General features: G+C 40.5%; 4 protein-coding genes across 8 annotated transcripts in view; all 4 read left to right on the forward strand.

Moving 5' to 3' along the window:
* The window catches only part of LOC145523729 (olfactory receptor 2A14-like), a 350,514-nt gene extending 334,268 nt beyond the window's left edge, over window positions 1–16,246 (forward strand). For all 4 annotated transcript variants that reach the window (XM_081534513.1, XM_081534512.1, XM_081534514.1 and 1 more), the window contains one exon: window positions 15,264–16,246. In XM_081534513.1, coding sequence (XP_081390639.1) covers window positions 15,314–16,246 — 933 coding nt within the window. In that variant the 5' untranslated portion in view covers window positions 15,264–15,313. The remainder of the gene's footprint in view (window positions 1–15,263) is intronic.
* The window catches only part of OR2A7 (olfactory receptor family 2 subfamily A member 7), a 343,842-nt gene that overhangs the window by 177,062 nt on the left and 142,915 nt on the right, over window positions 1–23,865 (forward strand). The window contains exon 8 of the mRNA XM_081531186.1: window positions 20,574–20,758. The gene's annotated coding sequence lies outside the window, so the exon portion shown is untranslated. The remainder of the gene's footprint in view (window positions 1–20,573; window positions 20,759–23,865) is intronic.
* Window positions 1–23,865, forward strand: part of LOC145523730 (olfactory receptor 2A12-like) — a 231,101-nt gene that overhangs the window by 177,062 nt on the left and 30,174 nt on the right. For both annotated transcript variants that reach the window (XM_081534515.1, XM_081534516.1), the window contains one exon: window positions 20,574–20,758. The gene's annotated coding sequence lies outside the window, so the exon portion shown is untranslated. The remainder of the gene's footprint in view (window positions 1–20,573; window positions 20,759–23,865) is intronic.
* On the forward strand, window positions 3,833–4,765 carry LOC145523731 (olfactory receptor 2A12-like). Its single transcript, XM_081534517.1, has one exon. The coding sequence runs from the start codon at window positions 3,833–3,835 to the stop codon at window positions 4,763–4,765; it is 933 nt and encodes a 310-aa protein (XP_081390643.1).

Here is a 23,865-nt window from a genome sequence, read left to right on the forward strand (position 1 = left end):
GTGTGCCTGTGTTCATTTCATCTACTCTAATACAGAAAGAAGGGATGGATCCAAAGCAAAAATAACACCCAATTGCAGATGCAACTGGTGATAGAAGCAAGGTCTGATGCTGTAAAGAGCAGCATTGCATAGGAAACTGGAATGTTAGGTCCATGAATAAAGGTAAATTGGAAGTGGTCAAACAGGAGATGGCAAGAGTGAACACCGACATTCTAGGAATCAACGAACTAAAATGGACTGGAATGGGTGAATTTAAATAGGATGAACATTATATCTACTATCGTGGGCAGGAATCCCTTAGAAGAAATGGAGTAGCCATCATGGTCAACAAAAGAGTCCGAAATGCAGTACTTGGATGCAATCTCAAAAATGACAGAATGATCTCTGTTCGTTTCCAAGGCAAACCATTCAATATCACAGTAATCCAAGTCTATGCCCTGACCAGTAACAATGAAGAGCTGAAGTTGAATGGTTCTATGAAGACTTACAAGACCTTTTAGAACTAACACCCCAAAAAGATGTCCTTTTCATTATAAGGGACTGGAATGCAAAAGTAGGAAGTCAAGAAACACCTGGCATAACAGGCAAATTTGGCCTTGGAGTACAGAATGAAGCAGGGCAAATGCTAACAGAGTTTTGCCAAGAGAACGCACTGGTCATAGCAAACACCCTCTTGCAACAACACAAGAGAAGACTCTACACATGGACATCGCCAGATGGTCAACACCAAAATCAGATTGATTATATTCTTCGCAGCCAAAGATGGAGAAGCTCTATACAGTCAGCAAAGCAAGACCGGGAGCTGACTGTGGCTCAGATCATAAACTCCTTATTGCCAAATTCAGACTTAAATTGAAGAAAGAAGGGAAAACCACTAGACCATTCAGGTATGACCTAAATCAAATACCTTATGATTATACAGTGGAAGTGAGAAATAGATTTAAGGGACTAGATCTGATAGACAGAGTGCCTGATGAGCTATAGACAGAGGTTCATGACATTGTACAGGAGACAGGGATCAAGACCATCCCCAAGAAAAAGAAATGCAAAAAAGCAAAATGGCTGTCTGAGAAGGTCTTACAAATAGCTGTGAAAAGAAGAGAAGCGAAAAGCAATGGAGAAAAGGAAAAATATACCCATTTGAATGCAGATTTCCAAAGAATAGCAAGGAGAGATAAGAAAGCCTTCCTAAGCGATCAATACAAAGAAATAGAGGAAAACAATAGAATGGGAAAGACTAGAGATCTCTTCAAGAAGATTAGAGATACCAAGGGAACATTTCATGCAAAGATGTGCTCAATAAAGGGCAGAAATGGTATGGACCTAACAGAAGCAGAAAATATTAAGAAGATGTGGCAAGAATACACAGAAGAACTGTACAAAAGGGATCTTCATGACCCAGATAATCACGATGGTGTGATCACTCACCTAGAGCCAGACATCCTGGAATGTGAAGTCAAGTGGGCCTTAGGAAGCATCACCACAAACAAAGCTAGTGGAGGTGATGGAATTACAGTTGAGCTATTTCAAATCCTGAGAGATGATGCTGTGAAAGTGCTGCACTCAATATGCCAGCAAATCTGGAAAACTCAGCAGTGGCCACAGGACTTGAAAAGGTCAGTTTTCGTTCCTATCTCAAAGAAAGGCAATGCCAAAGAATGCTCAATCTACCGCACAATTGCACTCCTCTCACACGCTAGTAAAGTATTGCTTAAAATTCTCCAAGCCAGGCTTCAGCAATATGTGAACCATGAGCTTCCAGATGTTCAAGCTGGTTTTAGAAAAGGCAGAGGAAGCAGAGATCAAATTGCCAATGTCCACTGGATAATCGAAAAAGCAAGAGAGTTCCTGAAAAACATCTATTTCAGCTTTATTGACTATGCAGAGCCTTTTACTGTGTGGATCACAATAAACTGTAGAAAATTCTGAAAGAGATGGGAATACCAGACCATCTGACCTGCCTCTTGAGAAACCTGTATGCAGGTCAGGAAGCAACAGTTAGAACTGGACATGGAACAACACATGGGTTCCAAATAGGAAAAGCAGTATGTCAAGGCTGTATATTGTCACCCTGCTTATTTAACTTATATACAGAGTATATCATGAGACACGCTGGGCTGGAAGAAGCACAAGCTGGAATCAAGTTTGCTGGGAGAAATATCAATAACCTCAGATATGCAGATGACACCACCTTTATGGCAGAAAGTGAAGAAGAACTAAAGAGCCTCTTGATGAAAGTGAAAGAGGAGAGTGAAAAAGTTGGCTTAAAGCTCAACATTCAGAAAACTAAGATCATGGCATCCAGTCCCATCACTTCATGGCAAATAGATGGGGAAACTGGAAATAGTGTCAGACTTTATTTTTTTGGGCTCCAAAATCACTGCAGATGATGATTGCAGCCATGAAATTAAAAGACACTTACTCCTTGGAAGGAAAGTTATTATGAACCTAGACAGCATATTAAAAAGCAGAGACATTACTTTGCCAACAAAGATCCGTCTAGTCAAGGCTATGGTTTTTCCAGTAGTCATGTATGGATGTGAGAGTTGGACTATAAAGAAAGCTGAGTGCCAGCGAATTGATGCTTTTGAACTGTGGTGTTGGAGAAGACTCTTGAGAGTCCCTTGGACTGCAAGGAGATCCAACCAGTCCATCTTAAAGAAGATCAATCCTGGGTGTTCATTGGAATGGCTGTTGTTGAAGTTGAAACTCCCTTACTTTGGCCACATGATGCAAAGAGCTGATTTCATTTGAAAAGACCCTGGGAAGGATTGAGGGCAGGAGGAGAAGGGGACAACAGAGGATGAGATGGTTGGATGGCATCACTGACTCAGTGGACATGAGTTTGGGTAAAGTCCAGGAGTTGGTGTTCGACAGGGAGGCCTGGCGTGCTGCGGTTCGTGGGATCGCAAAGAGTCAGACACGACTGAGCGACTGAACTGAATTGAACTGAATAATTTTTCACTTACGCTTAAGTTTCAGGATCAGGTGCTGACAAAAAAGTGAATAAGATAATAAAATAAAATTTCAAACTCTGGAGATGGGAAAGAGGTGCCAGAAGATGCTTCTATGGAATATTAGTCCACTGTTGAGAGGAATTGTATGCAAAGTTTGAAATACTACAAAATTGCGAGGTTATTTAATAAGGGAATTCAAATCTGAAATAAGTGGATAGAAAAGCATATAAGAAGGTAAGTGGAAAAATAAGCAACATGTAAATACCATAAACATAAAGTACCATAAACACTTTATTTCTTGAACCAAGAAGAGAAGCAAGATTAGGAAATGGAACTAAAGGGTGCTAATTTGTTAAATTAATGGTTTCAAAAGAGCATTCAAAAATCCAGGGTCATGAGGACAGGCTCACACAGGACACTCCAAACCATCTCTCACACTGATCTCTTCTTCACTAGAATTTTTGGCCTGTCAGGGTTATCTCTCTTCTAAGCACATTAATAATCAACACTCACACCTTTGCAGGGAAGCCAGGATACTTGAATTTTACAAATCAGTGCATGTCTGTATTTGTATGTATAACTATTACATAAAGTATATAATAATGCATTTATCGTTATCATATATTTTATTTTCTATAATATATTTTACATATCTTATTATCCATTGATACAAGGGGAATTTGTTTCTGATTTGTATGATCACGCCAAGTTTGTGTATACAGCATATCTAAAAATAAGTTATAGAAAACCCACCCAAAGTAATGCATTTCCAAATGCTCACTTTGTTACACTCAGAGGGTATTTTGTGTCTTGATTTCCCTACAGCTCTGACCTTCCTATTGAAGCCTTGGGCTTCTCTGTCTCTACCTAGGAGCATGGGAGGCAATCAGACATGGATCACAGAAGTCACCCTCCTGGGATTCCAGGTCGATTCAGCACTGGAGTATTTCCTCTTTGGACTTTTCTCTCTCTTCTTCACCCTCACCCTCCTGGGGAATGGAGTCATCCTGGGGCTAATCTGCTTAGACTCAAGACTGCACACCCCCATGTACTTCTTCCTCTCACACTTGGCCATCATCGACATGTCCTATGCCTCCAACAATGTCCCCAAGATGCTGGCAAATCTTGTGGGTCAGAAAAGAACCATCTCCTTTGTTCCTTGCATTATGCAGACATTTTTATATCTGGCTTTTGCTGCTACAGAGTGCCTGATTTTGGTGGTGATGTCCTATGACAGGTATGTGGCCATTTGCCACCCCCTACATTACACTTTCATCATGAGCTGGAGAGTATGCACTGTCCTGGCCAGTGCTTCCTGGGCATTTAGCTTTCTCTGGGATCTTGTCCACTTAGTTCTCATCCTGAAGCTGCCCTTCTGTGGGCCTCATGAAATCAACCACTTCTTTTGTGAAATCCTATCTGTCCTCAAGTTGGCTTGTGCTGATACTTGGCTGAATCAAATTATCATCTTTGCATCCTGTGTTTGCATTTTAGTCGGGCCCCTCTGCCTGGTGCTGGTCTCCTACGCGCGCATCCTGGTTGCCATCCTGAGGATCCAGTCAGGTGAGGGCCGCAGGAAGGCCTTCTCCACCTGCTCCTCCCACCTCTGCGTGGTCGGGCTCTTCTTTGGCAGTGCCATCATCTTGTACATGACCCCAAATGCCAGCCATTCTCAGGAACAAAGGAAGATTCTGTCGTTGTTTTACAGCCTTTTCAACCCTATGCTGAATCCCCTAATCTATAGTTTGAGAAACACAGAGGTGAAAGGTGCCCTGAGAAAAATTCTGGGGAAGAAGAGGTCAGTGTGAGGGATGGTGTGGAGTGTCCTGTGTGAGCCTGTCTTCATGACTCTGGACCTTTGAATGCTCTTTTGAAACCATTAATTTAACAATTAGCACCCTGTATTTTCGAAATTCTTAAAAACTGAGAAAATAAATACTCTTATATTTAGTCATTGATAGCAAACCTGAAATAAACATCATAAATAAGAAAATTATAATCTAATCCTATTCTTTAACACAGGTGCAAATATCTTAAAATATTAGTAAATCAAGTAATAAAAAGATACTAAATTATGATAAAGTTTTTAATCTTTAAAATGTAAAAATTGTGTAACTTTCAAAGAAAGAAAAAAATTAACCCCTTAACAAATGAAAGAATCCATTGTCAGTAGATCAAAGCAAGTGTTTGACAAAATTTAACATCAGTTCATGATAAAGCTCTTTACCACCTAGCATAACAATAAACACTCCTAGAAAAAGATTTATCAAAAAAAACCCCAGTACCATAAACATTCACGTATCAGACATTATACTTAATGGTAAAATGCTAGTATCTTTCTCCATAGAATAAAAAATAAGTAAAATAAGATGTACACCATCACTACTTGTTTTTCTTATTTTCAGATTTTTATTAGAGATATTAACATGTAGAGTTAAACAAAAAGAAGAGATATATATGTATGTGGGTATCTGTCACATGAGATACCCACATGAGAAGGAATAAATAAATTATGTTGTTATTGTTGTGTGGCTAAGTTATGTCTAACTCTTTTATGACCTCATGGACTGTAGCCCACCAGGCTCTTCTGTCCATGTGATTTCCCAGGCAAGAATACTGGAGTGGATTGCCATTTCCTTCTCCAGGGGAACTTCTTGACCCAGTGATTGAACCTGGATCTCCTGCATTGGCAGGTGGATTGTTTACCACAGAGCCACCAGGGAAGCCCAAACAAATCATAATCATGTGCAAATAGTGTGATGGCATTTGTAGGAAATCCAAATGAATCTTTTTGTATATTAGTGAAACTGTGAGAAATTTGAACAAGATAACTTGATATAAAATCGATATAAACATCTATTATATATTTATATAACAAATAATTAAAATGAATTTTTCCCAAAATGCTACCATTAAAAGCAGGACTTAATTTTAAAATACTTAGGAATATATCTAAGAGTGGGTGCTTAGTCACTTAGTCATGTCCAACTCTTTGCGACCCTGTGGACGGTAGCCCACCAGGCTCCTCTGTCCATGGGATTCTCCAGTCAAAAATACTGTAGTGGGTTGCCATGCCCTCCTCCAGGGGATCTTCCCAACCCAGGGATTAAACCCAGGTCTCCCGCATTGCAGGCAGACTTTTTACCATCTGAGTAATAAATCTATAAAGAGACAATTAGAAAAATTTATTGAGGCACTGTGCTAACTAAATAGATATGAAATGTGAGATGTGCCAAGTTTTCAGATTGAGAAACATAATATTTAAATGATTCAATCTCCTCAAGCTGATTAACATATTTAATGTTAGTATCTTACACTATCCCAGTGGAACCTGTAGGTATAAGCAGAACACTTTAGAATTCGACAAGCTGATTCTAACACACATGCTGCCATGGCTAGTCCAAATACATTTAAAAAAGATTAAGTATAAGGTGAGAGGAATCGATTCTCCAGGTAACAATATCTGCTACAGAGTGCCAATAAGTAAAACAGTGCAGTCTTCATCCTCGGGTTGACCAGTAAAAAAACTGAACAGAATATAAAGCATAGATGCTGATGTCTATGATTAGAGACTGGCTGTATGAAAGCTGTGGCATGGTAGATCACTGAGGAAAGGGAGGGGTGTTGCAGGCAACAGCTCTGGCACAACTGAGTAACCATGCAGATACTCAATCATGCATGAAAAAACTCAGTCGCAGTGTTTTTAAGACCTAAGTGTCAAAGGCAAAACTCTAAAGCTCTTAGGAAATACAGAAGGGAAAGATTTTTAAATTAGTATACAAAATTGTTAGTTGCCAGAGAAACACTAATACATTTGAATAGATTGATTTAAATAGATCAAGAATGCATGTTAATCAACAAGGAGCATAAAAAGAATAAGACATGGAATTCTCTTCAACGAGACTTCTGATTTATCAGGTCTCAAACATCACTTCCTCAAAAACCAGTGTATTTCAGAGTCTCACTTGTCTTGACTAGGTAATTTTCTGCCATGTTAACTCAGCTGGTGAAGAATTCACCTGCAATGCAGGAGACCCCGGTTCGATCCCTGGGTCAGGAACATGCCCCGGAAAAGGGAACGCCTACTTACTCCAGTGTTCTTCTTGCCTGGAGAATTCCGTGGATAAAAGAGCCTGGTAGGCTCCAGTCCATGGGGTTGCAAAGAGTCAGACACGACTGAACAACTTTCACTTTTCAGTCCATTGTATCTTTTTTCCATAGCCTTATTCATTAACTAAGGCTATCCTCCCTGTAAAGTTACTATTTTTAACATGAAAAATCACTGTAAGCATTAACTTGGCCTTCCTCATTGCTGTGTTCATCATATCTAGAGCAAAACTAAGCACAGACAAGGCCCTCAGGAAATCTTTGTTGATTAACTGACCAATAAGCATCACCAGAAAAGTGTAAGCACACCCTTTGTCTCCTATGTTTATTTTTAATATTTTATATTGGAGTGTAGTTTTATAAAATTTATTTATTTTTAATTGAAGGATAATTGCTTTACAGTATTGCGTTGGTTTCTACCAAATATCAACATGAACCAGTCATAGGTTTACCCATGGAGTATAGTTGATTAACAATGTTGTGTTAGCTTCAGGTGTGCAGCAAAGTGATTCAATTATACATATACCTGTATTGTTGTTGTTGCTGTTCAGTCACTAAATCCTGACCAACTCTTTGGGACACCAAGGACTGAAGCTCACTAGGCTACCCTGTCCTTCACTATCTCCCAGGGTTTGTTCAAATTCATGTTCATTAAGTCAGTGATGCTATGTAACTATCTCATCTTCTGTCACCCTTTTCTCCTTTTGCCTTCAGTCTTTCCCAGCATCAGGATCTTTTCCTGAGTCAGCTCTATGAATCAGGTGTCCAAAATATTGGAGCTTAAGCTTCAGCATCAATCCTTCCAAAGAATATTGAGGGATGATTTCCTTTAGGATTGACTGGTTTGAACTCCTTGCTGTCCAAGGGACTCTCAAGAGTCTTCTCTGGCACCACAATTCAAAAGCATCAATTCTCTGGTGCTCAGCCTGCTTTATGGTCCAACTCTCACATCCATCTATGACTACTGTAAAACCAGAACTTCGACTATATGGACCTTTACCAGCAAAGTGATGTCTCTGCTTTTTAACATGCTGTCTAGGTTTGGCATAGCTTTTCTTTCAAGGAGCAACTGTCTTTTAACTTTGTGGCTACAGCCACTGTCCACAGTTACTTTGGAGCCCAAGAAAATAAAATGTGTCACTGTTTCCACTTTTTCCCCATCTATTTACCATGAAGTGATGGGACAGGATGCCATGATCTTAGTTTTTTGAATGTTGAGTTTTAAGCCAGCTTTTTCACTCTCTTCTTTCACCTTCATCAAGAGCCTATTTAGTTCCTCTTCACTTTTTGCCATTAGAGTGGTGGAATTGAAAGAAACTAATTTAGAACATGAAATTAAATCTTCTAGTTTCTTTGCCAGAGTGTTATATAGTTCAGAGACATCTTGACTCATCCAATCCCAACACAAACACACACAAATCCCAAGCAACTGGACACAATAATTCCCATGGTATGCTGAAAGAACTTAATGAACAAACATGGGAAATGGATTCCTTGGTTCACCTGCAGATAGGAAAACAACAAACACTAAAATCTCCAGGGAGAAGATCTGTAGAGGTGATATATACAGTTCTGTACCCTGATCATGATTTATGTCTGCAGGAAGAAGGTTGGATTCAAATGAAAGTAAAAGCCCTGACTTGCAGAAGCAAGTCTGTCATAAACTTCTCTGCTGAGAGCTGTGTGTTTGGGCTTCACCTCCTGATGAGGTCCCTGTGGAGGAGAATCTATCCTAGTCCTCCAAGGCCATGTTGAGGAGGAGAACACAGATTCCACTTCTGAGTTCTAGAGAGTTCTAGGCCAGAGACTTCATTAGTTGTGAAAAGGGTTTTCAGGTGGAAATGAGAAAGAAGGAGGAATGAAACCACTGGTCCAGGTATGAGGGTCTGAATGCCTTACCTGGACCCTAAGCCTTTCTTTACAAGATCTTCTGGGCGTTTCTAAGGACCCCTACCTCTCCCCATGGTGTGGCCTGGACTCCTCTGACCTCCAAGACCCACGTCTATGTCTCCTTCACCGTCCTGCTCTGGTGTCTCTTGGTTTTCCTCATGACTGTGTCAGAGAAGAGGAATCAGCTAATCATCCATGCAGTGCATGATCTGGCTCAAGGGCTACAGTGAACTTCACAGACATGTGACTCAAATGCCTTTTCTACAAATAAAACAGTCCTGAAGGCAGAGGTAAGTGGTTTGCTTGCCAGTAGCTTGATCTTCCTTTCCCATGTGTTGACTCCCTGCCCTTGTGGATTTTCAAAAATATTTTCTGGCCAAACAGGTCCCATTTCTCATGTATTCAGGCAAGAGATGATATTTCTTACTGGAAACACCCAGTATCTGTTGCTGTACACACTCTCTGTTCCTTATTTCAGTAGGATATTAATGTTTCATTATGATGACTGGATCCAAAAGTTACTCTCCAATAATGGCTTTCAAATCTCTAATAATATATGTTTAAACTCTTATTAAGTGTCTTGTTTGAGTTAACTCATTTAAATTTTCAACTCTCCTATGAGATGGGGGAACTGAGGAATGAAGAGATACAGAGGGGTACAAGATTTGCCTGCCAAAGTTTTGAGTAGGTCTCAGATACTCAGGCCAAGAATCCAAGTTTGTTTTTTACATTATGCTACTCATGAGGATCAAGCTGAGTGGTAAAGTAACTAATTCAGATGATAAGTAATTTCTGAGTAAGTCAGAAGATTGCATAATCTGTCCTGCCCAAGAGCTTTGGCTTTGTGGGCCCCAGGGCCCTCACTCTGAGAGAATGATCAATAAAAACTTTTACTCTGGGTCAATGCAAAATATCCTAGGTATGGCCTCTTTTCATTTCATAAGGTTTACTCTCTTTCTCACGTTGGTATATTTGGTATAGTTGAGCTGCCTTTTGAGTTTTAAAACTGTATTTTCTCCTTCATTCCAAGAGTGAGGTTACTTTAAAGATTCTTCTATTTCTTTAAAATCCTTTTTAACTTAAAAATCAGCATATAAGACATCAATACAAATGAAATTAAAATCATGTGTTTTCTGACTTAAACATAAATAGCCAAAAAGGAAAGCAAGTGTGGAGGACTTTACAATATCATGATTGTTATTATTAATTACCAGTCCTAATAATTTAGATTTTCCTTGAATTTTGTGGTGTCTTTAATACTATTAGTATCTGCTGACATCTGGTAAACTCCTACTGTGTACCAGCTAATGATATTTATTCTTCACATCAGCCCTTTAGACCCTGCTCTCACCATTTTCCAGAGGAAACAATGAGGCTGAGAATCAGTGACTTAAGGTCATCTGGTTCCCCTGCAGAGTGGAGATGGGAGTGATGGTCTGCCTTCATCCTTATTTAGAGACCCTGGTCTTTTCAGTCCCTGCTGATTTTCTTGCTATGGGAGAACAAAGTGATGTATCCATGAAATGTTTTCCCTCATTCTGTGCGGGATAGAGCACTTTCCTTAAGGTGCAGCAAGGTGGACACTTAAAGGCATCTTCATTTCAGGTGTCTCATTATCTGCCACAGGAGTTTTCTCAGAGGAAAAAAAAAAATCTGACTTCTTAAACTATCGTTTTAAAAATGCAAGAAATCATTGCATGTTTAAAGGGGAGAAAATTGCTTTCTTTATTCTTTTTTTTCTATCTTTTTCTCACAAATGTGCTGATCATTAATAGTTTGAGCAGACAGCCACCACTGTAGAGCTGTCTCCTCACGATCTTTCTACAAAAGTGTGAAGAGTGCAGTTGGCACCCAGTGTTACATATGGTTTGTCTGGAGTTCATACCTGATGAAAGAAGTATTTCCACTAAGAAATTTTTGCCTTCTTAATTATTGCTGACATTTGAAAATAAAATTTTTTTCTAGGCTACTGGTTTCATTCAAAAATATTTTACCAAACTATTATATGTAAAACTCTATAATTGCAGGCTATTTGAATTATGAACTCAAACAATTCTAATCATTTGGGGAAAAGAGGCTAGTGACTTGCATATCTGATACTGAAGCATCCCTGTGCCTGTTTCCCGAGGCCCCTTTTAGGTGCAGGAGCAACCGAAATATCACATCACAGCTGAGCCCATTGGGCTCTGCCTTGGTTGCTCCCCCAGGATCCATCTCAGGCCCTGACTCAGCCTGCTCTTCCTGCCTCTTCAAGCTCTTACCTACCTTCCCTTTCAGGAGATCTCTCATAACTCCTTTAAACATTCTCTTTGGAAAGAAATTTAGTTTTTCCAGCTTTCTGTGTTGTTGTCAGCTCTTGTTGTTAAATCGTGTAGGACTCTTTGCAACCCCATGGACTGCAGCACACCAGGCTTCCCTGTCCTTCGCCATCTCCTGGAGCTAGCTCAGACTCATGTCCATGGAGTCCGTGATGCCATCCCACCATCTCATCCTCTGTCACCCTGTTCTCTTCTCCCCCTGCCATCAATCTTTCACAGCATCTGGGTCTTTTCCAATGAATCAGTTCTTTGCATCAGGGGCCACAGTAAACACAAGCATATGAGATTTTTTCTGAAGTTCGTTGTATAGTTTTCTGTTACTGCTTTTGTTCCTTGCTTTCCTTAATGACAAAACCTGCTTACTCAAAAAGAGTCTTAAAAATTTACAAAATATCCATAATTCTGAAAGTCTCAGATATTAAGAGCTCCCTGAGCCTTCCTATTTAGCCTGAGTCATAGACCTATTAATACAATATTTGATACGTCTCTAAAGTGCCAAATTCCATTCTGTCATTATATTTGTATCATCCAGAAAATTAGACATTTTCCCATTTTGTATCTGCTAATTAGAAGTTCTATATATATCCTTTAACTGCGCTCTGTTTACATGAATTTTAAAATAAATCAATTAATAAAAAGCTAAAAATATATCAGCTAAAAATTAGTTAATAACATTTGAGTGACTTGGTGAGATACTTACTGACCATAATTTGCTGCCATTTCTTCAGAGATACAGTAAAGTGTCGACCCTAGACTTTGGATTTAGTGTAACAGACCACCTCCTTCTAAAAGAAACACCAGATCCATGTGGGATGAGACACAGAACTCACAGGCAGAGGGCAAATATCTCTGGAATTTGCAATTTCATGGCAATGATCAATTCATTTCAGTTCAGCTCAGTCGCTCAGTTGTGCCCGACTCTTTGCGACCCCATGAACTGCAGCACACCAGGCCTCCTTGTCCATCACCAACTCCTGGAGTCCACCACCCAAACCCATGTTCATTGAGTCGGTGATGCCATCCAACCATCTCATCCTCTGTCGTCCCCTTCTCTTCCTGCCCTCAATCCTTCCCAGCATCAGGGTCTTTTCAAATGAGTCAGCTCTTTGCATCAGGTGGCCAAAGTATTGGAGTTTCAGCTTCATCAGTCCTTCCAATGAATACCCAGGACTGATTTCCTTTAAGATGGACTGGTTAGATCTCCTTGCAGTCCAAGGGACTCTCAAGAGTCTTCTCCAACACCACAGTTCAAAAGCATCAATTCTTCGGCGCTCAGCTTTCATTATAGTCCAACTCTCACATCCAGACATGACCACTGGAAAAACCATAGCCTTGATTAGATGGACCTTTGTTGACAAAGTAATGTCTCTGCTTTTTAATATGCTGTCTATGTTGGTCATAATTTTCCTTCCAAGGAGTAAGCGTCTTTTAATTTCATGGCTGCAATCACCATCTGCAGTGATTACCCCAGAAAAATAAAGTCAGCCACCGTTTCCACTGTTTCCCCATCTATTTGCCATGAAGTGATGGGACCGGATGCCATGATCTTAGTTTTCTGAATGTTGAGCTTTAAGCCAACTTTTTCACTCTCCTCTTTCACTTTCATCAAGAGTCTCTTTAGTTCTTCTTCACTTTCTGCCATAAGGGTGGTGTCATCTGCATACGGAGAAGGCAATGGCACCCCACTCCAGTACTCTTGCCTGGAAAATCCCATGGATGGAGGAGCCTGGTAGGCTACCGTCCATGGGGTCGCTAAGAGTCAGACAGGACTGAGCGACTTCACTTTCACTTTTCCCTTTCATGCACTGGAGAAGGAAATGGCAACCCACTCCAGTATTCTTGCCTGGAGAATCCCAGGGATGGTGGAGCCTGGTAGGCTGCCGTCTATGGGGTCGCACAGAGTCGGACACGACTGAAGCGACTTAGCAGCAGCAGCAGCAGCAGCAGCATCTGCATAACTGAGGTTATTGATACTTCTCCTGGCAATCTTGATTCCAGCTTGTGCTTCCTCCAGCCCAGCATTTCTCATGATGTACTCTGCATATAAGTTAAATAAGCAGGGTGACAATATACAGCCTTGACGTACTTCTTTCCCTATTTGGAACCAGTCTGTTGTTCCATGTCCAATTCTAACTGTTGCTTCCTAACCTGCTTACAGGTTTCTCAAGAGGCAGGTCAGGTGGTCTGGTATTCCCATCTCTTTCAGAATTTTCCACAGTTTATTGTGATCTACAGGCAATGATCAATTATGTCAATATTTTTCTCCTGTGCAACTTCGAAACAGTTCTTTTCTTGTGCTCCTCTTCACATTTAGGTGGATGTTGCAGTAATTTTCAACTTAATTTGAAATCTTTTTCTACTTTGACTCAATGGAAGATCATGATATTTATCAGGACAATTCAGAAAAAATATCTCAGTAAACAAATATGAGATTGAAATTTTCAATTTCCTCTTTCCCATTGTTTTTTAACTATTTTTTCAGTTAACGTAATATGGTGACTCATTTCCCCCATTTGAACCTCTGAGAATCTGCTCAGGTTTGACATTCCTGCTACAACTTCCTGAGTACTACTCTCGAATAAACAAGAAAAATATGCAACCTTGCTTCTATATTACACAGTAGATTTTTTAAATGTCTTCTTTTGGTAGTGCATATGTATTAAAAAACAAACAGTAACCATGCAATATGGAGAAGGCAATGGCACCCCACTCCAGTACTCTTGCCTGGAGAATCCCCATGGATGGAGGAGCCTGGTAGGCTGCAGTCCATGGGGTCGCTAAGAGTCGGACACGACTGAGCGACTTCACTTTCACTTTTCACTCTCATGCATTGGAGAAGGAAATGGCAACCCACTCCAGTATTCTTGCCTGGAGAATCCAAGGACAGCGGAGCCTGGTGGGCTGCCGTCTATGGGTTGCACAAGGTTGGACACGACTGAACCGACTTAGCAATAGCAGCAGCAACCATACAAAATATTCAAAAAGTAAGTTCCCATATAATCCTACTCTCTAGAGATAATCAATGTAAAGAGTTTCATGTTTAAGTTACAGAGTTTTCCTGCATATATACAAATAGACCCCAAAGACATTTGTGTATAGATATGTTAAATTTTGAAATATAAATCATATCATGTACACATGATTTGACTTTATGTGGAAAATTATTCATCACCATATAAAATTCTATATTATCTTTTTAAATGGCTATATAACATTCTATTATAAAAATAACAAAATATTTAAATATATTCCAACTTAAAAATCTTGTGTCAGTTCCAAATTGTTTAAAATATCAGTAAGATAACAATGAATATTTATAACCTCTTTGTCACTATGGTTCAGGAACATTGGACTTTTTTTTTTGTCTGTTCCTAGAACTCACCAAATCCTTTTTGCTCAGGATTTTGCCTTTACTTATTCCTGTGCAAGGAACAATTTGCTTTAAGAAGCTATCAAATATTTCTAAGGACTTCAAATCTGAAACTAATGGATAGAAAAGCAAGTGAGAAGGTAAAGGGATATGTAAACAAAAGCAACATATAAAGAACAGAGGACCCTAATAACTTCATATCTTAGACCAAGAATACAAGCAAGCCTAGAAAATAAAACTACCTTTTTTTAGAGATGGTTTGTCAGGGTTCTCTTTCTTCTAACTGCATTAATAATCAAGACTCATAGCCTTGAAGGGAAGCCAGGAAACTTGAATTCTCCTAAACTTTGTATGTGTGCATGTGAATGTGCATTCTGTTAGGCAGAGTATATAATAATGCATCCTATTACATTTTATTATCTATAATAAATGTTACATATATATGTATATGCTATTATTTCTTTGATACAGGATAACTTTTTCTGATAAATATGAGCACACAGAATTAGTTTTAACAAAATATCTAACAATAAATTGTAGGAAATCCATCCAAAGTAATACATTTCCAAATGCTCACTTCATTACACTCAGAAGGTATTTTGTGTCTTGATTTCCCTACAGCTCTGACCTTCCTGTCCCAGAGGTGCGCTGCTCTATCCCTGCCCAGGAGCATGGGAGGCAATCAGACACGGATCGCAGAAGTCACCCTCCTGGGATTCCAGGTCGATTCAGCACTGGAGTTTTTCCTCTTTGGACTTTTCTCTCTCTTCTTCACCCTCACCCTCCTGGGGAATGGAGTCATCCTGGGGCTAATCTGCTTAGACTCAAGACTGCACACCCCCATGTACTTCTTCCTCTCACACTTGGCCATCATCGACATGTCCTATGCCTCCAACAATGTCCCCAAGATGCTGGCCAATCTTGTGGGTCAGAAAAGAACCATCTCCTTTGTTCCCTGCATTATGCAGACATTTCTATATCTAGCTTTTGCTCACACAGAGTGCTTGATTTTGATGGTGATGTCCTATGACAGGTATGTAGCCATCTGCCACCCCCTACATTACGTTATCACCATGAGCTGGAGAGTGTGCACAGTCTTGGCCATCACATCCTGGGTGTTAAGCTTCCTCTTGGCTCTGGTCCACTTAGTTCTCTTTCTGAGGCTGCCTTTCTGTGGGCCTCACGAAATCAACCACTTCTTCTGTGAAATCTTGTCTGTCCTCAAGCTGGCCTGTGCTGACACAAGGCTCAACCAAGTTGTCATCTTTTCGGCCTGTGTTTTTATCTTACTGGGGCCCCTCTGCCTGGTGCTGGTCTCCTACGCGCGCATCCTGGTTGCCATCCTGAGGATCCAGTCAGGTGAGGGCCGCAGGAAGGCCTTCTCCACCTGCTCCTCCCACCTCTGCGTGGTCGGGCTCTTCTTTGGCAGTGCCATCGTCATGTACATGGCCCCCAAGTCCCACCACCCTGAGGAGCAGCAGAAGATCCTTTCCCTGTTTTACAGTCTTTTCAACCCCATGCTGAACCCGCTGATCTACAGCCTGAGGAGCAAAGAGGTCAAGGGTGCCTTTAGGAGAGTGCTATGGAAGGACAGGCTAATGTGAAGAGTATCAAAGGGCAACATGCAGGAGGAACTTTGTTCCCTCTGAAATATGGTGAATGCATGCTGAGTTGCTTTGGTTGTGTCTGACTCTGTGCAAACCTACCAGACTGTAGCCCACCAGATTCCTCTGTCCATGAGATTCCCCAGGCAAGAATACTGGAATGGGTTGCAATGACTTCCTCCAGGGGATCGTCCCAATTCAGGGAGCAAACCCGAGTCTCTTATGTCTCCTGCATTGGCAGGTGGGTTCTTTAGCACTAGTGCCACCTGTTAAGCCCCTGAAATATGGTAGGGGGTATTTGTTGCCTTTAGCTGTAATGCTACAATATTATAGCATACTATAGACCTAACTGGACTTCCTTTGTGGCTCAGCTGGTAAATCTGCCTGCAATGTGGGAGACCTAGGTTCGATCCCTGGGTTGGGAAGATCCCCTGGAGAAGGGAAAGCGTACCCACTCCAGTATTCTGGCCTAGAGAATTCCATGGACTAGACATGACTGAGTGACTTTCACTCACTCACTTTGTTTTGCATCTTAGCTATCTACAGCCAGGATCTTGTTTTTCTCCATCCTGAGTTCCCCTCAGGGTGCACCAACAGCTGTAGCGCTGATGGCTCGTTGATGATGTTTTTGGAGTTGTCTGATAGGCTGCCTCCCTGAGGCTATAGTCCTCAGAAATGTCCCCACATAAAACATAACTTGCACCTTTTAGATTGTATGATTTTTAAAAGAGAGGTTAACAGCTGGAGGGTGATTGTCTCTTAACACAATTATGCCAGATGCACAAAAATGGGAAGTCATATGTTTGCCAGCACCAACCCTACTTTTGGAATTTAACAAGGTCAAATGGAAGCATGCAATCCTGAGTGCCGTTGTACTGGCTGGTCTTATGATTTGAGATAAGATGTTGGTCTTATGATATGATGATTAACTGGATCCCTTGTTGGTGACTGAATAGAACTCTAGTTATGTAGCAGTAACTTTTGATTCTCATTCTTCAGGTTGCTTCTACTAGAAAAGATTTCACTGGGAAGAAAGTTTCTGGGAACCATTCTCCATGTGGCCATTAGACCATGTAATACAATTTTCAGCTGATGGATCACTGTGTTAACTATAAACCTTGATGATCAAATGCTTAGAAAGGTCCTTGGTTATAGTGGACAAAGTATATCAGTTTCATTCCTAGCAGACCACGGTGAGCTATGCACAGATACTCATCACCTCCTTTTTTGTGGATGGAAAGCTGTTAAAACAGAAGTGGAGAGACAATGGGTTTCTGATAGGAATAAATTATAGACTTCACATGGCATGTGTAAATTTCTTGGGAAATAGCCCCACCCCTGAAAGGAGGAAAATTTTAGAAGGCCTTGTGGCATGCTCAGACTAAATTACATCTAGGTAGGCTAGCAAGCCCTATATGGGGGACCCAACATTTTGGGGTAGCAAAACATACTTGTAACTGCACTCATGTTATTAGTACACAATGATAACCACAAGCATGGTGGATTGTTCCACAAAACCGAAGAATGGCTTTAAAAGAGAAAGGTGGCCATCTAGGCATCACTGAACAAGCTGAATTCACTTTTAATGAAATGTGACAGCCAGTTGAAAAAAATATTTTTTTTTTAACTAGAATGAGAAAATTAGAGGGAATTCTATTCTAGGAAAAAAGCAAGGGATAAGAGTCAGCCTGGAAATAGAATGGGACTTTAGTGAAATGGATCAGACAGACTCAGCAAATACAGCTATATACTGCTAGCACTCAGCCCTTACTCAAGACCTCTTGACTGTTTTGATCCAGATGGAGACTAAAGTAACTGTGAGGCAAAGCCTTTCCATTCTAGCTGCTGGAGCCAAAGGGACACAGTTACGGGGCTCTTACAGACCTTGGAACTTAGTTTCTGTGACAGCATTTGTAATTTTCACTGAAGCATAATGAGTGCATGCTCAACTGTGAAGAGTAGATCAGAAGACATACCTGTAGTACAGTTAGTCTGAATAGCACTGTGTCCTCCTCCTCATGGTGGGGCAGGCAGAGAAGCAGGCCCTACTATATAACAGCCCACAAAAGGAGTTAGCTTTAGTACAAGCCTCTAAATTGAGACAGGGTAACTGGCTTTGTCCCCTACTGACTTGGAACCCAGAAATAAGTGAGTCATGGCTAACTGTAATGACGGCTGTCCATAATGTTAATCTGGTATATGGACAAGTGCCAGATCTGTTGGAGAGGCAAAGACCTCTGATTCTTACTGATGGGTTCTGAAATGAAAACTGAATTGTACCATGACTGTAATATGATTTAACATTGCTGGTTACTAAGATTCAAATATATGTATGCTCAGATACTCCTAACTCTTTGTGACCCCATGGACTGTAGCCCACCAGGCTCCTCTGTCCATGGGATTTTTCAAGCAAGAACACTGGAGTGGGTTGCTATTTCCTTCTCCAGGGGATCTTCCCCACCCAGGGATCTAACCTGGGTCTCCTGCATTGCAGGCAGATTCTTTACCAACTGAGCCACCAGGGAAGTCACAAAGATTCGACTACCTTATATAAATAAGTCTACATTGATATTGATACTGATGATCAAATGTATTGGGAGGTTAGGTTAAAGCCACCTCAGACTCAAACACCAAGGGAAAATGGCTGGCCTGAAGAAGAACTTTATTTAGCTGACCATCAGCTCAATTCTAGGCCAGATAATTTTGCATAAAGTTATTATAAGCTCAAAGGGGAACAAATAGTCAAAATAGTACAAAAATATGAAAATGTACATCATGACTTTATAGGATATACATGTTCCTTTGAGGTTACTCTTATCCTACACTCACTCCTTCAAATGTTTGGCATTGTGAAATGAAGCATTGCCTGCCATATTGGTAAACAAGAATGTCACAGCCATCAGAGATTTTGGGCCTCCAAATGTGAGTTTCTGAGCCTGGGGAGGGAACACAAAAGGAAGAAGAACACCTGCTTTATAACAGCCATCAGACTGTAGCCACTCCCTACAGTGAGCCCTGAGGAAAGGAAGCTCAGGATGTGAAAACAGGATAGTGGCTCCAGATAGATTAGGTGCATATGAAAGAAATGGTTTCAGTAAGCCCAGCTTGCATCTTCCCACACATAGAAAAGCACTAAATTCCTTGAGATATCTGCTTTTCCTTGATTAACAATCAAGCACTAATCTGGGTACTGCTGTGAAGGGATTTTACAAATCGATTGATGTGAAGTATGGAGGCTCTCTTTTAGCATTGATAGTCAGATACAACTTAGTGACTAAACAACAAAAAATGGAGATTATCCTGGGGTCTGACCCAATCAGGCAGAAAGCAAAGAAGAACTTATGGCAGAAAGCGAAGAAGAACTAAGAAGCCTCTTGATGAAAGTGAAAGAGGAGAGTGAAAAAGTTGGCTTAAAGCTCAACATTCAGAAAACTAAGATCATGGCATCCGGTCCCATCACTTCATGGCAAATAGATGGGGAAACTAGAAATAGTGGCAGACTTTATTTTTTGGGGGCTCCAAAATCACTGCACATGGTGACTGCAGCCATAAAATTAAGAGACGCTTGCTACTTGAAAGAAAAGTTATGACCAACCTACACATCATATTAAAAAGCAGAGACGTTCCTTTGCCAACAAAGGTCCATCTAGTCAAAGCCATGGTTTTCCAGTAGTCATGTCTGGACGTGAGAGTTGGACTATAAACAAAGCTGAGTGGCAAAGAATTGATGCTTTTGAACTACAGTGTTGGAGAAGACTCTTGAGAGTCCCTTGGACAGCAAGGAGATCCAACCAGTCCACCCTAAAAGAAATCAGTCCTGAATATTCATTGGAAGGACTGATGCTGAAGCTGAAACTCCAATACTTTGGCCACCTGATGTGAAGAACTGACTCATTTGAAAAGACCCTGAGGCTGGGAAAGATTGAAGGTGGGAGGAGAAGGGGACGACAGAGGATGAGATGGTTGGATGGCATCACCAACTCAATGGACATGAGTTTGAGTAGGCTCTGGGAGTTAGTGATGGACAGGGAAGCCTGGCATACTGCTTTTAATGGGGTCACAAAGAGTCGGACATGACTGAGTGACTGAACTGAACCGAACTGACCCAATCAGATGAGCCTTCTAACCCTCATAGCTCAGTTGGTAAAGAATCTGCCTGCAATGCTGGATACCTGGGTTCGATCCCTGGGTTGGGAAGATCCTCTGGAGAAGGAAAAGGCTACCCACTCCAGTATTCTGGCCTGGAGAATTCCATGGACTGTATATTCCATGGGGTCGCAAAGAGATGGACAAGACTGAGCAACTTTCATTTCACTCCTAACTACAGGGAGTTTTCTACAACTTGCAGCAGTGGAGCAAGTCAGGGAGATCTGGTGTGAAGATGAATCTCACCTCATGCAAGGACCTCATATGAGGATTCCAGATCCAGCCACACCCTCGATTTCAGCCTGTGCAAAGAATCCAGCTGACCAGGGCCAGGATGGCTGACCAATGGAAACTGTGAGACAGTAGGTATGTTATTTTAAGGCATTAAACTTGTGTTGATAACAGCAGGAATAGAAAACAAAAACATTTTGGTATCAGATAAAATTCTTTATTTTCCACCTCTGGCTATTGCTGGATTGGTAATCTATCATTTAGTTCAATCTTTTTGATTCGGCATCAAAAAAGTTTGGGCATCAAACTTTTTGGCTGGGACCCCTTTGAACTCTTAAAAATTACTGATACAAACATTTATGTGGCTATCTTTATTGATATATGTCATAATAGAAACTGAGAATTTGTTAAATAATTACTTTTAATTCATTTAGAACTATTTCCATTATATGTTAATATACTATATTTTTATGAAAAATATCTTTTACAAGACAAAAAAAGTGAAAATGGTAGCTATGTTTTACATTTTTGAAAAATGTCTAAATAACTTAACAGAGAAGACAGCTAGAGGTTATATCGTCTTCTGCATTCTATGTGTTGCACCATTATATGTCATGATGCTTCTGGGAAACTCCACTAACTGAGAGTGAAAAAGGCAAGAAGTGTCTAAATATTATTGTAAAAATATTTTTGATCCCACAGACCCTTGGAAAAGTTCTCAAAAATTCCCACTTAAAGAATAAAAAACTTTTTAATCTTTTAAATAATTTATCTAAGTATATATGCTATATATTTATTGTATATTAATATATACAATTATATTGATAATTTATATGTCTGTATATGATAATTTAACTTAAATTTATATTTAAACTTCAGTCTCCACATCAGTAAAAAGATAATGATGATATTAAACTATGTAGTCCCAGGTGGCACTAGAGGTAAAGAATCTGTCTGTCAATGCAAGAGATGTAAGAGATGCAGGTTCAATCCCTGGGTCAGGAAGGTCCCCTGGAGTAGGGAATGGTAACCCACTCCAGTATTCTTGCCTGGAAAATCTCATGGACAGAGGAGCCTGCCAGACTACCCTCCATGAGGTTGCAAAGAACACACTGTCTGATATAAAGAATCCAGCACATTTTCTTAAAGCATAAGAAGGGCTTCATAATTATTGCTTTTGGCTGTTAGAATCCTTCCACATTAATATCTATCCACCGTTACTGCAGACAGAGACACACTTTGGCATGGGGGATCTGTTCTGTCTCAGGGTTGCCATAGCAGACTCCACGGAAAGTCATCTCTCAACCATCTAAATGTATACCTTCATGGGGATTGTAGAGAAGCATATGTTCTTAAAACCGATCACTTGAAGGGAGTGGGCAATGTAATTTATGATATCTGCCTCAGGTTTATAACCCTAGATGTATTGAAAATGTGTGTAGAGACAATATGATGCTAGTGTCTGCTCCAACTGTTTTCTAGAATTTTTCCTCCACGGGCAATTCAACACAATCTTAGCTCTTCTCCAGAGGGCAATTTTAGGGATTTCCCCACCCCCACTCTGCCTTAGAGAGAAGATAAAAATGTGTTATATCTTATGATCCTTCTGGGAATTTGAATTCTCAATAGAAACTCCAGAATGTTTTTAATTCATCTGATTCTAAAATGAAACCTATGCCCTTGGGGTTCTTTGAAGAACCTTGCTGAGTCCAACAAGCAACCCATCCTGTGTCTGGAATTCAATCCTCTGCCAACTGCTGAGGGAGCAGGGCACTGAACCATTTCAGAGGTACTGTGCTCACCCTTGTGGAGTTTTATTCTAGGTCAAAGAAGGTTCTTATGAGAAATGCAGAGCTAGCGTCTCCGTGAGTAGAAGAGATTGGTTTATGCTAGGAGGTGATTTCCAGTACAGGTAGATGAGATAGGACAGGTCAGCAGCAGACACCACCATTGCTCTGGGCACAAGAACGACATCCCTGGGTGATCTTTCCTCCCACTCATACTGTGCATTGTAGGTAGGAAAATAGACACTCACAGCTCCCTCCCTGACCTTAGGGAATTTCTGCCTACTAAGCTGTGTGTGTATGTTGAGGGGCTGGTGTTCAGCATCCCTCTCAAAGTCACCTCCCGGTGTAACTGAGTGGTGGAGGCCCAAGCTGGCCCCACTCTCAATGAGAAGGGGCTCAGAAAATGAGAGGCTCTATATCTAGGCATTGTCTCTGAAATAGCCAAATTAATAAAATGACTTTATGTATTAGCTGGGCTTTCCTGTTGGCTCATGGTAAAGACTCTGCCTGCAATGCAAGAGACCTAGGTTCAATCCCTTGGTCGGGAAGATCCCCTGGAGAAGGGAATGGCTACCCAGTCCAGTATTCTTGCCTGGAGAACTCCATGGACAGAGGAGCCTGGAGGGCTACAGTCCATGGAGTCACAAAGAGTCAAACATGACTGAGCAACTAACAAAGATATTGATGTCCAGGGAAGCCTCCCTTGGAAAGTGAAATTCTAGTAACAACGACAGTAAATCTTTTCTTTGCTGAAATAATGTAAGAGATAGGTTTGCCATATATCTAATCTTTTTGGAAGCATCCTTAGGGTATCACCCTGTTGTGATGATTATCAGATTTGAAATCACAGTATTTTATATAAATATCTTTCCTATCATGAATAGGATAGAATGAGTTCCATCACTCCTGACAAGAGGAAGAGAAATAAATAAAATCCAAAGATCATGAAACTTTCCATTATAAGACTGCCTCAGTAGACAGAATTACTCATACTGACCATGCAAAACTTTTCTTATCTGAGCTGTTATGTTTCATTTACTCTACTGGAAAGGTGAAGTTTTTGGCATCACTTTCCTTACATTTTCTTCCTCCTTCAGTACAGTATCTGCTTAAGAGTTTTAATCTTTATTCAATTTTATTTTTATGTTGTTTAATTTTAACAGCAACATGATAATAATCAAAATGAAAATTTTAAAAATTATTAATTCAGGCATAAAATTAACAAGACCAAAATATGATAAACGTACATTCCTACTGAATAGTAATAGACTGAGTTACCTTCAACAAATATAATTGTTCTTCATGTTCAGAGAGTAAATGTGTGTTGCTGTTGTTGATTAGTCACTAAGTCACGTCTGATTCTTTGTGACCCCATGAACTGCAGCACGCCAGGCTTCTCTGTCCTTCACTATCTCCCCGAGTTTGCTCAAACTCGTGTCCACTGAATCAGTGATA

The sequence above is a fragment of the Giraffa tippelskirchi genome, chromosome 10, assembly GCF_054371585.1.
Source record: "Giraffa tippelskirchi isolate mGirTip1 chromosome 10, T2T-mGirTip1v1.2.pri, whole genome shotgun sequence".
Classification (NCBI taxonomy): domain Eukaryota; kingdom Metazoa; phylum Chordata; class Mammalia; order Artiodactyla; family Giraffidae; genus Giraffa; species Giraffa tippelskirchi.